Raw genomic sequence first — 17,633 nt, 5'->3', positions numbered from 1 at the left:
TGTGTTGTAAAAACCATGCCTTTTCCAGATACATGCACATGTCCCACCAGACAGGGCAATCTTGGAGGCTTTCCTGATGATTATTGTATATCTCTCACCTCAGTTTATATTCATGATTGCAACTTATATTTTGTCAAAGCTGTGCAGCACAGAGAAGCTATTGTAAACTCAATGGCATATTCCAAACATATGTGTGCTACCTACAGGCAATGGGGTCACATCCCCCAGGGATCCAGGTTATTCGCAAGCAAATTGTCCATCTGTCATTGTGAGTTGCACACAGACGAGCTCTTTCATCCTTTCCCACCTGGCCCGAGTAGTTGCAGAAAAACGTTGTCACATATCTTATTGCTGCACACAGTGTCAAAGCTATAGCCATTCAACAACCTGACCAGTTTCATTATTTGGCTGCAAATTCAACAACAGTGGAATAAATCACAAAACTTTAAAACAACAAACACTATACCATATACAATACTTGGAATATGACAATCTCTCACATGATAAATATTAAGGATCCAACCAAATCTCTCATCAGCAATTGACAAGAGTAATCAATTATCTTTCACATAATCAATTGCTTCAGCGAGGATGAGGATTTCACAACTGATATTGAGCCTGCCTAGGCCAGTTAAGAGTAAAGAGGAGTCGGCCATTATAACGGACATTGTAATAATCGATGTATTACTTTTTTTTTCTTCACAACACAAATCAAACTCTTCAACGTAACTGATAAGAGACATCAAACGTGAAGTGACCTACCTGTAACCTAAGAAACAAAATTTACAAAATAACCTGTCTCGACAACAAATAACTCAGTATTTTAAAACGAATTCACATGCAAATGCGATCCGATAGGGTAGCCAGCTGTATACCTTTCCTAGATGCAAGAAAGTACACTTTCATTAATTATTATTATTATGTTTTATTACTCCAAAGCCTTCATGCTTGTTTGACAATTGCTAATAAGTTAATGACGCATTGTTTGTCAATTTGTTTCGAGACCATTAGGTTCAATGTGTACACCTTTCATAATTATCACAAAAATGGGATTGCTATCTGCTGTAGATAAAAGAAAATGTTAATACAGTACAGCAAATAAGAGAATAGTTTGTATCAACATTGATGATTACCCACAGAGGGAACAGGAATGCTGGGTTATAGTGAAAGAACTTCAAATAAGAGCAACTGGAGGGTGTACAACTTCTGTGAAACCGTTTTTGATTTATGATCCTCCTGGCGTTCTTGTAAGGTTTTAGGCACTGCATAAATCTTCTTGACAGCACTCAATTGACTTGTGTGCAAGCATGCTGGAATCCTGCAAGGTATCTTCGCAAAGTGTGCTGGTGTGTGTGTGTGTGTGTGTGTGTGTGTGTGTGTGTGTGTGTGTGTGTGTGTGTGTGTGTGTGTGTTCATGTTTATATATATATATATATATATATATATATATATATATATATATATATATACAGTATATATTTATATATGTATATATTGTTACGGGGCCGGGACTCGACCGGGAGCACGACCGCTAGATGGAGCTGCGAGCCGGCTCCACCGATCGCCCGGAATGTAAAGGTCGTCGCCCAGGATAAGTCCGGAGTGGACGGGTCCTGACTGGACCGAAGTTCGCCAATGGATAGACCACGTGGGGTAGGGTCGATTGCCAACTTTTCAATTTACCTAATTACCCACGTGGTCCGACTACCGGGGAAGTTCACCCTCGGCCGACTGTCTGAATCGAGTCGCTATCGCCGACTCGGATCCGGCGTAACCGAGCGGAATTACCAGAGCAGGGCCGGACCAAATGAACAAGTTACCAACACTAATCCTCAAGCATGCGTCATGTCGAGCCAATGCAAGAAACGCAAAACGAGCTGATATATTTAACAATTGGGGTTTATTTGTACAGTAATAATGGGGAGCTAGGGAACACAAAAGAGCAGAACTATACCGAATACAAGAAATGCAAGTATATACAGCGAACAAAGCACTTAACAGTTTTCTACTCGTTAGACGGGCCCACAGACATACATATGCACATACACACACACCTAATAAATGGTGGCTGATGCCTTTAATGCGGACTTCAGCTCGGAGGGACAGATGAGCTGAAGCCCAGGGTCTGCCTCAGACCTTTCCACCTCGTGTGGTCTTCAAGCTGTTCGGACCGGGCACCAGCATGGGCGAGCTACATCCAATCACCGCGAGCCGCGATCCTTTCCGAGCTCCGGCGGATCCCCTTGCGCTCCGGACCACGTGCTGGTGAGACGAGGCGCCGATCCTTCCCAACCCGATGCGTCGCTTCCCCGAACAACCACTGACCAAGATGAAGCCAAGAAGTCGCACCAAACCGGGAACCAAGCAGAGACCGCGAAGAGCTCCACGCACCAAGAAGAGCCAGCCGAGCCAAGATGAGGCCACGAAGCAGGACATAAGCCACCCGAAGATCCAACTACTCCAGCCGAGCTAAACCAGCACCAGAACAACAACCGCGATGAACCCCGAAGGCTCACCAAAGACTAACCCAAGACTAACCAGAACCAACCCGAGCCAAGCATAGGGTCCCCCTCTTATCCCTCTCAGCCCCGCCTCGCTTCCGGAGTGACTCATTCACCCTCGTGCGCTGCCCCCCTGCAACCACGGGTGGTGGCTGTTTACGTTGCTTTCTGCCGGACCCGCCCCAACTGTCATTCCTGTTTACGCGGTTGAATCACGGGACGGGATGGGAGGGTTCTTCTTCTTCTTAGTTGTGGAGGGGGGTCGTTCTGATTGAACCCAAACTATTAAAATGAAATACAGTGCATTAACATAGATTTACCCATTAAACAATGGAAGGTGAGCTTTCAATAGAACATGTACTTCCCTAGATAACTGAGCTAAAGGATCTGAATGATGAGTGCGATAATGGCTTCCAGATTCGCAACAATAAATATATATGTATATATATATATATATATATATATATATATATATATATATATATATATAAATGTGTATATATGTATGTATATATATATATATATATGTATGTATATATATATATATATATATATATATATATATATATATATATATATATATATATATATATATATCTATATCTATTGGGTGGTCGCAAGAGTACCCTTATTTTCACTTTTTCCGTCTGTCTGCATGTATGTTTGTTTGTTTGTTTGTATGTCTGTATGTCTGTATGTAATGGACAGCTCTGGAGGCCAGAGGAGTTAACCGATTTTGATGAAACTTGACAGGTAGGTTCATACCAGGATCTAGTTCTATGCTTTTGAGCACCGTTGCTCTGGACACCACCGTTGCCTAGCAACGGGACTTTGAAATTTTTGAAAAATCCTAAAAAAAAAATTTTTGGGAAAATCAAAAATCGGCTTCCAAGCTTTTATGCGCACTATAATCAATCTCTTTGTCAAAACATTTCAGCCCGATCCATCAACAACTATGACTAGTATGCAATTATGTCGCGACCACCCATGTCGCCTACCGGCTTGTTGGGTGGTCGCTAGAGTACCCTTATTTTCACTTTTTCCGTCTGTCTGTTTGTATGTTTGTTTGTTTGTTGGGTGGTCGCAAGAGTACTCTTATTTTCACTTTCCGTCTGTCTGTATGTTTGTTTGTATGTTGGGTGGTCGCTAGTTTACCCTTATTTTCACTTTTTCCGTCTATCTGTATGTTGGGTGGTCGCTAGAGTACCCTTATTTTCACTTTTTCCGTCTGTCTGTATGCAATGGACAGCTCTGGAGGCCAGAGGAGTCAACCGATTTTGAGGAAACTTGACAGGTAGGTTTATACCAGGATCGAGTTCTAAGCTTTTGAGCACCGTTGCCATGGACACCACCGTTGCCTAGCAACGGGACTTTGAAATTTTTGAAAAATCCTAAAAAAAAAATTCGAAAATCAAAAATCGGCTTCGAGGCTTTTATGTGCATTATAATCAACCTCCTTGTCAAAAAATTTCAGCCCGATCCGTCAAAAACTATGACGAGTATGCAATTATGTAGTGACCACCCATGTCGCCTACCGGCTTGTTGGATGGTCGCTAGAGTTCCCTTATTTTCACTTTTTCCGTCTGTCTGTATGTTTGTTTGTATGTCTGTATGTTTGTATGTATGTAATGGACAGCTCTGGAGGCCAGAGGAGTCAACCGATTTTGATGAAACTTGACAGGTAGGTTCATACCACGATCTCGGTCTTTGATTTTGAGCACCGTTGCTATGGACGCCACCGTTGCTTACTAACGGGACTTTGAAATATTTGAAAAATCCTAAAAAAAAATTTTTTTTTTCGAAAATCAACAATCAGCTTCCAGGCTTTTATGCGCACTATAATTAAATCAACCTCTTTGTCAAAAATTTTCAGCCCGATCCATCAAAAACTGTATGACTGGTATGCAATTATGTAGCGACCACCCATGTCGCCTACCGGCTTGTATTTTGTTTGTTTGTATGTAATGGACAGCTCTGGAGGCCAGAGGAGTCAACCAATTTTGAGGAAACGTGACAGGTAGGTTCATAACAGGAGCTAGTTGTACGCTTTTGTGCACCGTTGCTATGGACGCCACCGTTGCCTCGCAACGGGACTTTGAAATTTTTCAAAAATCCCAAAAAATCAATTTTTTCGAAAATCAAAAATCGGCTTCCATGCTTTTATGTGCACTATAATCAACCTCTTTGTCAAAAAATTTCAGCCCAATCCGTCAAAAACTGTATGACGAGTAACTTTGAAATTTTTGAAAAATCCCCAAAAATCTATTTCTTCGAAAATCAATATTGGCTTCCGCGCTTTTATGCGCACTGTAATCAACCTTTGTCAAAAATTTTCAGCCCGATCCGTCAAAAACTGTATGACGAGTATGCAACTATGTAGCGACCACCCATGTCGCCTTCCGGCTTGTGTGTGTGTGTGTGTGTGTGTGTGTGTGTGTGTGTGTGTGTGTGTGTGTGTGTGTGTGTGTGTGTGTGTGTGTGTGTGTGTGTGTGTGTGTGTGTGTGTGTGTGTGTGTGTATATATATATATATATATATATATATATATATATATATATATATATATATATATATATATATACACACAGTAGACTAGGCGTAAGTCGGCAGCGTGTAAGTCGTCACTTCGCCTAAGTCGGCAGCATCAAAAAGTCCCGAATTTATCTCATGTTAAATCCCTTTGAATAAAGGGTCATCCCTCTGTAAGTCGTCATCTCTAAGTCGTCACTTCGTCGAAGTCGTCAGATGTTGTCCGTTCCTGCGTAATGGAAACTCAAGTAAATTACCACTCCTAACTCGTCACATGGAACTGCTGCCTCGTGAGAAGCCCGATTTCATGGAATCGTGATGCTCGCTCATTGGTTTACACCGCCAGTGATAGGCTATTTATAACTGCGTACACACGTTGATCGCACTGCAGGTATGACAATAGCGACTAAGTGTAAGCTTACAACTAAAACCTACCAAGAAAAATACGACATTATCCAGTTTTGCGAGGCAAACCCACTGATGAAGAAAACAGCCACAGCTGAGAAGTTGGACATCAAATGGCAGACATTGAACGATATCTTGAAGAATAAGGGCACGATGTTTGGACAAGTGGAGAAGATCGCGAGGCCGGTGGTAAGTGTGAAATGCGTGAAATGTGTGTCCTTTGAAGATGTCGATGACGCGCTCATCATCTGGTTTTGGCAAATGTCGGCACGTCCAAATATTCGGTTGGACGGTGAAATGTTGCTGCTGAAGGCACGTAAATTCTCTGTGGACCTCGGGCATGATGATGCCGAGACCTTGCCGATGCACTGGTTAGACAGATTCAAAGTGAGGTGGGGAATCGGCAAGGTCAAGAAGTGTGGCGAATCAGGCAGCGTGGATTCGGCAGTGGTGCACGACTCGAAGGATGGCAAATTGAAAGACATCTTGGAAAGGTATCAGCCTCGGGACGTGTACAATACCGATGCGGCTGGGCTTTTCTGGCAGATGCTGCCAGAAAAGTCTCTGGGGTTCGTTGGTCAATCCCATCATGGTGATAAGCAGGCGAAGTTGTTGTCTTACAGTTGTTCATTATCTTTACTTTTGATAAACTGATTCATGAATTCCATCTTTGCTTGATCACTTTCCAACTCACCAATGAACCCCCACCTCTGCGCCAAGGATTGTGTTTTCCTTTTGGTACAATAGCCGGCTCTCACACATACGTGTCCAGACCGCGCGCGCGACTTCATCCTTCACCCCACAGTCATCATGAATGTTCGCATACGCGTAAGTCGTCACATTTCTAAGTCGTCACTTTTTTCTCGGTCCCGATGCTGACGACTTACGCCTAGTCTACTGTATATATGTGTGTGTATATATATATATATATATATATATATATATATATATATATATATATATATATATATATATATATATATATATATATATATATATATATGTATACAGTAATCCCCCGTTTCTCGCGGGGGTTACGTTCCAAACCTCCTCGCGTTAAATGACAATCCGCGATGAATGGAGGCACCCCAAAAAATCGACTCGTCTGGTCTGGTCGGTTTGGGAGTGATTGGGTTTGAGGTGCCTGAGATCGACTAGTCTGGTCTGGTCGGTTTTGAGGTGCTGGGTATGAGCAGTGCTCGTCCAACGGCGGCAAATCTTTTTCCTTCCCGAAGCATATATCGAGCACCTTTACCTTAACCTTCTTCTGGAGCGTCCCAGGACCTTCCTCTGGTGCTTCGGTTCCTTGCCAGAAGCCTTAGAAGGTGCAGGGCGTTTGGGCGGCATCGTGGGGCTTGGAGAAAAAACGAAGAAAATATTCGAAGTTCACAAGCGAAACTATGTCTCGTGCGTTGTGTGACTGGTCGAGCACCACGCGTTATAATTTATTGCTTAAATAATTTATATTTTATATATTATTACCGCGATGTACTGGGGGAATCCGCAGAAAAAATTGGTTACATTCCAAGGGAAAACCCGCGATGAACCGGGGGCGCGATAGCTGAACCACGATTAAGTGGGGGTTGACTGTATATATATATATATATATATATATATATATATATATATATATATATATATATATATATATATATATGTATATGTGTATATATTTATATATGTATATATATATATATATATATATATATATATATATATATATATATATATATATATATATATATATATATATATATATATATATATATATCTATATCTATCTATATGTGTAATTTCAAAATACTGACAAAAATTACTCACCCATATATATATATATATATATATATATATATATATATATATATATATATATATATATATATATATATATATATATATATATATACATACACAAGCCGGTAGGCGACATGGGTGGTCGTGACATAATTGTATACTCGTCATACAGTTTTTGATGGATCGGGCTGAAATTTTTGACAGAGGTTGATTATAGTGCGCATAAAAGCCTGGAAGCCCATTGTTGATTTTCAAAAAAATATTTTTTTTTCTGATTTTTCAAAGATTACAAAGTCCCGTTGCTAGGCAACAGTGGTGCCCATAGCAACGGTGCTCAAAAGCATAGAACTAGATCCTGGTATGAACCTACCTGTCAAGTTTCATCACAATTGGTTGACTCCACTGGCCTCCAGAGCTGTCCATTACATACAAAGAAACAAAACAAAAAAATGACGGTAAATAGACACCCGGTTTTTGAAGGACTACCATCTGAAAAATAAAAGCTAAATCAAAAATCGCCTCGAATAGAATTTTCTTAATATCTCGAAGTGTTTAATTCCGAAGTCTCGTTTCTCCACATTCAAAACTGTAGGACAAGTATTGAAAATACCGAACGCGGTTTTTCGGCCGCCGCATTGCAACGGATGGTTGCTTAGCCACGAAACTCAAATGCGCACACTCCCAGCCCATATGGTACCTGATCGCCGAGTTTCATCGACATCGGTTTGCTGGTTTGTGCTGTGGAGCCTCGCTTTGCAGACACACACACACACACACACACACACACACACACACACACACACACACACACACACACACACACGGAAAACCCGACAATAAGGGTACTCGAGCGACCACCCAATATACATATATGTTTGAGGTGCTGGGTATGAGCAGTGCTCGTCCAACGGCGGCAAATCTTTTTCCTTCCCGAAGCATATATCGAGCGCCTTTACCTTAACCTTCTTCTGGAGCGTCCCAGGACCTTCCTCTGGCGCTTCGGTTCCTTGCGGCGTCGCCTTCAGATGCGTAAGCATCTGAAGAGAGATAAGAGAGGTTATCTGAAATGAGAGAGGTTGCCTTCAGATGCGTAAGCAGATGCATATATATATATATATATATATATATATATATATATATATATATATATATATATATATATATATATATATATATATATATATATATATCAGATGATCCGCTGTGGCGACCCCTAACGGGAGCAGCTGAAAGAAGAAGAAGATATATATATATATATATATATATATATATATATATATATATATTTCTATATATATACATATACATATATATATATATATATATATATATATATATATATATATATATATATATATATATATATACATATATCTTCTTCTTCTTCTTTCGGCTGCTCCCGTTAGGGGTCGCCACAGGGGATCATCCATATGATCCGCATTGTGATTTGGCACATGTTTTATGCCGGATGCCCTTCCTGACGCAACCCTGGTCGCCTCTTACGACACAGGGATATGGTACACCTATTTTAACCGGAGTATACACCGGCCCAGTACACTGGTACTCATTTCGCCGACCTCGGAAGGATGACAGGCTGAGTCAACCCCCTGGTGTATTAATTCAGTGGCCCAACGGGGCTTGAACTCAGGACCTTTTGGATCCCAAGCCGCTGCCCTCACCACTGCGCCAACACCAGGCATTATATATATATATATATATATATATATATATATATATATATATATATATATATATATATATATATATATATATATATATATATATATATATATATATATATATATATATATATATATATATATATATGCCTGGTGTTGGCGCAGTGGTTAGGGCAGCGGCTTAGGATCCAAAAGGTCCTGAATTCATATACTTCAGATGCGTATATATATATATATATATATATATATATATATATATATATATATATATATATATATATATATATATATATATCTTCTTCTTCTTCCTCTTTTGGCTTGCTCCCGTTAGGGGTCGCCACAGCGGACCAACTGTCTCCATTTCGCTCGTTTTGTTGTCCGCATAAATGATTTGGCATAGGTTTTTACGCCGGATGCCCTTCCTGACGCAACCCTGGTCGCCTCTTACGACACACAGGGATATGGTACACCTATTCTAACCGGGGCATACTTCAGATGTATATATATATATATATATATATATATATATATATATATATATATATATATATATATATATATATATATATATATATATATCGGATGATCCGCTGTGGCGACCCCTAACGGGAGCAGCTGAAAGAAGAAGAATATATATATATATATATATATATATATATATATATATATATATTCATATATATATATATATATATTCATATATATATATATATATATATATATATATATATATATATATATATATATATATATATATATATATATATATATTCATATATTCATATATATATATATATATATATATATATATATATATATATATATATTCATATATATATATATATATATATATATATATATATATTCATATATATATATATATATATATTCATATATATATATATATATTCATATATATATATATATATATATATATATATATTCATATATATATATATATATATATATATATATATATATATATATATATATATATATATATATATATATATATATATATATATTTATATATATATATATATATGCCTGGTGTTGGCGCAGTGGTTAGGGCAGCGGCTTAGGATCCAAAAGGTCCTGAGTTCAAGCCCCGTTGAGCCACTGAATTAATACACCAGGGGGTTGACTCAGCCTGTCATCCTTCCGAGGTCGGCAAAGTGAGTACCAGTATACTGGGCCGGTGTATACCCCGGTTAAAAAAGGTGTACCAGATCCCTGTGTCGCAAGAGGCGACCAGGGTTGCGTCAGGAAGGGCATCCGGTGTAAAAAATGTGCCAAATCACTATGCGGATCATATGGATAATCCGCTGTGGCGACCCCGAATGGGAGCAGCTGAAAGAAGAAGAAGAAGATATATATATATATATATATATATATATATATATATATATATATATATATATATATATATATATATTTCTAGATAGAGAATATTATGAAAGTAACAAGCAGATGATTTTATCATGGGCATGTGAAAAGTACCTCAATGAAAGTCAGAAGAAAAATGCTGACTCTAAAGCTAGCTATACAGTGAATTCTCTAAAGCCCTTTTCTTCATTGCACAGCCCGCAAGCCACTGGCAGCCTCTGGTGGCCGAAAGTGCGGCCTCTGACATGTGGCCGACAATACACAAATGTGAAAACACCCCATCATAATGTTGTCAAATTGACCCAATGGTTTCAAATGAGTGTTCCATTGCGAAGCATAAAAGTAACATGACTACATCAGGATATGGTTGCAGCATACAAACAATTATGCTTACAGTCCCATTTAACCACAACAAATAGGAGAATGTGGAGGCGGGGCCTAATAGCAGCCATTATTGTGTCCTGCAGGCAGCGTGGTGGCTCTCACACTGATGCCTTATCGGCAAAAGTGCCCCCCCCCCACCTCTTAAACAATCGTGAAGATCACTATACTACTCTAAAGCTAAAGCTGCTTTCAATCAATACAATCGTGCTCACAGAGATGAGCTCAAAGCTGCTTATAGCGAGCACAATTGTGCTCACAGAGACGAGTTGTCGTCTGCTAAAAAAAAAAAAAAACACCACATTGCTCACAATGATGAGTTCAAAGCTGTTTTTCAAAGACATTGTATTGCTCACAGAGATGAGTGGCAATTTTCTTTTAAAAGACACTACATTGTTCCTAGCAAGAGAATAAAAGCTGATAATCATGTGTTCTACAGTACTTGCAGAGTTAAATAAATAGCTGCTATCCGTGCATGCCATCTAAATAAGGCCAAGTCTATTCTAAAGCATGCTAGGGTATGTTACACTAAGAGTAGAGCCCAGCATTGTGCAGACATGAAATGGGGGGGGGGGGTATGGAATAGCTGAACCTAAGCCTTATGCAAAGCATGCTATGTTGTTGATGTGAGCAAGAAACTATGATGCAATGCTAAAGCTTAGTCAAAGTTTTCAAAAAGAAGCACCCAAATATATCCAAAAAAATGACTAGTTATTCTTGTAATAGAGTTGTGTCATCTCTTGCAGCTCAGAGATTGGTAAACAAGGCCCTTCAGATGCGTAAGCTGTCTGCTTGGATTTTGCTTCGACGATCAGGTCATTATGTAGCCTTGAGTTAAACAAAAGGGGAGACTGTTGTGGGTTTGCACTATGCTCATAATGAGCCATTGTTTTATGAGACAGCCTACCTGTTTAATGTGGAAGGTAATAATGTTGATGACAACAATACTGATCAGAATGACTTGTATAGGCCAGCATATGAGTCTTCAGTTGGCACAAGGGAAAAAGGTGCTCACTTGGAAGTGCTCCAGAAAGTGCAAACCCCTTTCCAAGTTAGAAGTTTCCACAATATTAGAGTTCAAGTCTGACTTGGAAAAACCCATGCGTGAGGTGGGAAAAATTTTAAATACTTGTGATGATGACTGCCCTAATAATCATTCCACTAAAGTTTTCCTCGAGTCAGATGAGAACTCTAAAATTGTGCATCATAAGTCTGAGTGCAAAAGTAGGCTTAGAATCCTGAGATCAACATCAACCTATTTTCCTATCCTGCTTTCTCTCTTGCATGCTGTCTCTGCTGCAATTAGAAGCCACAAATGCACTGCCAGCCTTGATGAAGCACTCAACAGTGGAGGCTTTGATCATGTAATGAAAGCATGTGTGGTAGACAGTTACGATGCTCTCTTGAGCAACGAGCTACAGTCAACTCACGAGTTCTCCATGAACAAAGTTGTTGCATGAGAAAGGCCAGATTTATAATTTCAGCTTCAGCTTACTCATGCTGGGCTAATAGCACAGTATGAAAGGGCTATACAAGATTTCCCCAGAATTCATGCTTTTTCTGCCAGCGGTTACATCAGCGAAATTGTTTCTGGGGGTCTAGCTTTTAGATAAGCATATACTATACATTTAGGTACTAAAGCATATATACATTTAGGTACTAAAGTATGGCCAGAATTAAAGAAATTTATTGCAAAAAATGAAAGTGAAGCTGAAGGTAAAACATTCTTTATGTGCAACTATTGCAAATCAGCCGTAAGGAGAAACAAAATGCCACCGCATTGGGCTCAATGGTTTGGACCTCATTCTGGTACCCACAGAGCCAACTAAGTTGGACTGCTTGAGCAGACAGTTCATTCAGCACACTCAGGCATACCAAACTGTTGTTAGGCTACGTATGTACACAAATAGGTACCCACCTACAACTCACGAAAGCCATGTAAAGGTACCATATTCTTTCTTCCACTGCCTTCAAACAAAACTCTTCAGCTACTGGATGAAGTGGTTGAGCCTACTCCACATCGAGGCAATCCAGAATTGTACATCATTGTTAACAGGAAGCCAGCAAAGAACAGTCATTTGGCGTAGCTTGGTACAAGTCAACGACATCAAAGCAGTCGTGAAAAAAACTCAAGGAAATAACCTGGCTGTACAGAGAAATTGATGACGAGTCTGTTGACACAGAAACCAAATCAGTGTTTGAAGTAGTCAGTCAGGCTTCGAGCACTGTGCTCGAGAAAGCCACTGAGAGTGAAGTCTCAGGATTTCAATTTTATATCATCAGGAAATCTGGACAACAAGCTTTCGACATAATCTGACATAGAACAGTACAAGTTGATAAACGTACGCGAGGATTCACTGGACAATTGTCAAAAGTACATGGATGTCATGTGTTTTTCGGTACTGTTTCCTGATGGTAACTTTGGAAAGTATCACCCACACGAGGAAAAACTCTCTCACTCCGAGTGTGAAAAGTCTCGCCTCCTGAACAAGGACTTGCATTTCAGGAAGGATCCACAGTATGTCGTCCTTCTACTCTGGCAGAAAGAAACGAGAGAGATTGCGTCACGTGTACAACGTGATGAAGTCCACCAAGACCATGCCCATGTCTGTCTGCAGCATCTTACACAAAGTGGAGATCAGTTATCAACAGGTTGAAGCAAATCTCACGATGATGCTTCAGTCTGTGCATGGTACGAAACAGTACTGGTCTGTAAGAAAGGGTGAGCTTAAATGCATGGTACGTGACGTGGGCACTCCAGCACTGTTCCTCACTTGCAGCTGAGCAGAGCACAAGTCACCTAACATTATCAATTACCTCAAAAGTGTGAATGATGTCCCTGGCAATTACAGCATCGGGAAGCTTTGCACCGAAGACTCTGTATCGGTGTCATGGCAGTTCTCTCTCAAGTTTCACACTTTCTTTCAGACGGTAATCGTCAAAGGTGAAGTTCTGGGCACCGGAGACCATTGCTACTGGAATAAAGAATACCAGGCATGTGGAGCTCCTCACTATCACATCCTCTTGTGGATATGTGATGTACCCGCCATCAGTGTGGATGATCCCAGCAAAGTACTTGATTGGATCCAGCAAAGGATTACCTGCTGCATTCCAGACCAGGAAAACAATCCTGACCTCCATACCCTGGTCACGAGGTATCACCTACACAAGTGCAGTGCTTACTGCAAAGTGTGATGCAAGCATGGCAGCACTTTCATTACCATTTGAAAGTTTGGGCTTCCACGTGAACCATGCAAAACTGAAAAGTTGCGCTGTGTGGAAGAAAAGCTGTAAAAAAAAAATTGCCAGGAAATATACCAGCTTGCACGTGTGGAGTCAGAGGTTAGGGTCAACGACTCCATTCCTCTGCTCCTGTGTCTGTGGAAAGCCAACATAGACGTACAATTTTTGTTTTAAATCCTCCTTGGCTCTTGCACACTATGTGATTAGTTATGCCACAAAAGCTAGAACGAGCAACATGCAAGACATCTGGAAGGAAGTCAGTGATTAACCCCGTGATTAACCAGAACCCCGTGCGCGCAGACCGTGCCTATTATTATATCCCCATCTTCAGAAGGCGGGGGGGGGGGGGCTCCTTGCGACCCTCCCTCTCTCACTGGGCAATTTTGGCACGCAAATTGCTCTTCGTCTCTCTCACTGGCCAAAACGGGCGGCAAGCTCCTTGATTGGCCCGGGGGCATGGTGACGTCACGCGGAGCCCTTTCCTCCTGTCACGGGATCTGATTGGCCGGGCGACGGTCACCTCACTCGTTGCACGCTGATTGGTCGAGGGCCGCCGCGCGGCTCCTCCTTGAACTCCGCCCACCATGACGTCGGCCAGAGCGAGGTGAAGGAAGCGAAGTGAAGGTGAGGGTGATGCGGTGTCGTCGGCGTTGATGTTGGTGGTGTTAAAATAAAAGAAAAACCCTAACGATCAAAATAACTCCACAGCGCATGAACATTTAATTATGTACATTTATTCACCCCTTAAACGAGGGACGGGATCCTAACTGGCAACATGTACTTACCGATATAACTGATCTATAGGACCTGTATGTTGTGTGCTCATGGCTTCCATATTCGCAACAATACTACTGTTTTGACTGGTTCCCCAGGTCGCGATGTGTGTGCCCTCCTCCGGTGGCAAGACCGAATTAATGCTTCCAGATAGTCATTGTTCTGTAGTAGGTGGGTGACATGTTCACCTTCAGTCCGCCGTGTGTGTTGCTCACTGCAGTGTGATTTAGCCCGGTCAAACAAGGTTCGTGCACAAGACCGTTTGTACGTAGTCGGGTGACCACTGTTGTAATTTAGCACTTGATCAGTATGTGTGGGTTTGCGGTACAGCTGGTTGCTCAAGTGCTGATCTGTTGCGTGTGTGATGCCTACATCCAGAAAAGCAATGAAGCTGGATTGTTTGAGTTTGTGTGTAAACTGTATGGCAGGTATGATGCTGTTGATATGGGTTTGGAACCTGTCTAAGCTGTTTCTTTTGATGTTGGTGAACATGTCATCCATATAGTGGAGCCAAAGTTTGGGTATGTTCTCGCCCTGTAATGCCTGTTACTCGAAATGTTGCATTATTTGCTCTGTGATCAAGCCTGATATGGGAGATCCCATTGGTGTACCTTGGTGTTGGTGGTAAATTTGACCTAGAAGCACAAGTATGTGGATGTGAGGCACAAGTCCTGAAAAGTGAAAGCACAGCGACTGAGTTTTTCACTGAAAAGTGAAAGTAGAAAAGTGAAAGTCGCTGTGTTGGACTGTTTGTTGCTGTCTGCAAGGTATTGGTCCGCGGTGATGGCGGCATCTCGGGTTCTCCTTGCTCGGTCAATGGGGATGCAGGTAAATAGGGCTGTGACGGCAAAAGACACCATCATCTCATCATCTTCAATGCGGGCATCTTTGACATGTGAGAGGAACTCCTCAGCATTGCAGACTGTGTGAGGTGAATCTGACACCAAATGCTTGAGTCGACGGAAGAGCCTTTTAGTGAGTTTATAGGTGGGGGCAGCTCGTAGGGCTACAATGGGTCAGAGTGGTATTCCGTCTTTGTGCACCTTGGGTAGGCCGTAGAACTTTAGTATCACCGGGTCCTCTGGTTGCATTGTCCGTTGTTCCTCTTCTGTCAAGAGGCCCTTCAATCAGAGGTCACGCAGCATTTCATTGACCTATCCTTCGATAGTCTTGGCTGGGTTCTCCTCAACTTTGCAATAAGTGTTCTCACCATTGAGTAGTGTTGAGGCTTTGTGATTGTAGTCTATGCAGTTCAACATTACTGTTGCCCGGCCTTTATCTGCCGGTACGATGACGACATCAGCATCCTGGTGGAGGCTGCAGAGGGCAAGTTTCTCTTTGGTAGTGATGTAATGATGTTGCTTGACATCTGCAAATATGTTGGGAAGACGCACATGGGTCCGATCTTTGGCTCCATCATCCATTGGTAACGTGAAGATTGTGGGCTCCATGGCTGCTACAAAATCAGCAGCTTCAGCATCTGACATGCTAAAATTAAGTCCTCATTCGAGTAAACATCTCTCCATCAGTGTTAGTGTTCTTTTGGGAGAGGTTATGTAACCACCTCTTTATTTGGGTGTCTCTGTATGGCTTGAGTTTATCCAGTTTGTGGTTCAAATGAGTGTGTCTTGTACTTGTGGTGCCGCTCCGATCGTAGGATGGCAGACACCAGCTGGGTGAACATTTTGGGGTCCAGATGTTCAACACACATGTCTTGCAGCGTTCATTGCGGCGTTGTGTCGGTCACGTCAGCTATGTGCATCTGTAATAAGAAAGACATCGTAGCATTTATCGGCTGAAGCACGTTGCAATATCCTTTCCGAAGGCAGAATTAACTGGTGACCTGTAGTTGATGCTGTGCGGGCGAAGGTCCTGGCATCGGCACTGGTGCAGGAAGGTCAGTTGTTCTCCGAAGGTAGCACGGCGTAACGCGAAGTGTTCCCATCGGCGAGCTCGGTGAAGCACCTGGCACTCAAAGTTTGTCCATGAATAACTAAAAATAGGTGGCTCAGGAGACATGTTTGCATGGAAAATAAATAAATAAATAAATAAATAAAACACCACTCATTTCCAAATGTGACACAAGTTGATGTAAGCTGGTATACTCATCATTTTCTGCATTAAAGTATTAATTCCCATCTAAACAGAAAATAACTTAATTTGCAAAGGTCATGGCTGTTCATTTCACCCAATATGTTCACATGTTTACTGCTGAGATGCGGAGACAAAATTATTGCAATATTTTGATAATAATGGTGGATGGCTATCCACTACACTATTGGCTCTTATCGTGTTCTGCTCTGCCCAAAGGCTGGACGAGCAGCACTTCAGCTGGGAGACACCCTACCAACACAGAAGGCAACACTAATTGTTGTTCACACCGACGGCACATTGATGGAAACGGCTGCCCTCAAACCACCAATGCAAACACTTGCTTGCAGTACGTACCATCGGCTTTGTTGCTCGTGAAGGTGAATAATTGCAAATCTAAGGGAAAACTGTGTAATAATGAAGGGCAGTGTGATCGTCATCTTATGCCTGTGTGCAGTCTCAAATCTAGGAGACTCAGAAACAATGCAAGATGGTGAACATTTTTGTGTCCCATGACTTTTGGTTTTAATTCCAAAATCGTTTTCACGTGCCTCATGGTCAGATGTTATTGCATACATGTGCCAAATATGAAAGTACTGTGTCGTGTCATTTGAGTTGAGGCTCCGAACTGATAAAGATGGACTGCACAGAAAGATGGACTGATAGCACCCAAAATATATGCCCTCCCTCAGTTCGCCCAGCCTCCTTTTATACACCCTCTTCACTCTTGCAAAATACCCCTGACTCAGTTGTTCTCGCATTCCTGCAACTTCTGTTGTCTCTCTGTCAGTGCAACTGTTTCAATACCGTAAAGGTGGGCCGGCATCACACAATATGCCAAAACTTTCCC

At 41.3% G+C, this 17,633-nt stretch overlaps 1 protein-coding gene across 2 annotated transcripts in view; it reads left to right on the top strand.

Annotated features, from left to right (window-relative positions):
* Positions 1 to 17,633, top strand: part of LOC147024416 (deformed epidermal autoregulatory factor 1 homolog) — a 328,494-nt gene that overhangs the window by 104,795 nt on the left and 206,066 nt on the right. For both annotated transcript variants that reach the window (XM_085884328.1, XM_085884329.1), the window contains exon 3: positions 17,003 to 17,132. In XM_085884328.1, the coding sequence (XP_085740454.1) occupies positions 17,003 to 17,132 (130 nt within the window). The remainder of the gene's footprint in view (positions 1 to 17,002; positions 17,133 to 17,633) is intronic.

The sequence above is a fragment of the Eptatretus burgeri genome, chromosome 6 (assembly GCF_056783735.1).
Source record: "Eptatretus burgeri isolate ZD-2024b chromosome 6, Ebu_testis_v1, whole genome shotgun sequence".
Classification (NCBI taxonomy): domain Eukaryota; kingdom Metazoa; phylum Chordata; class Myxini; order Myxiniformes; family Myxinidae; genus Eptatretus; species Eptatretus burgeri.
The sequence above is the reverse complement of the archived record's forward strand: the minus strand, read 5'-3'. Positions and strand labels throughout refer to the sequence as shown.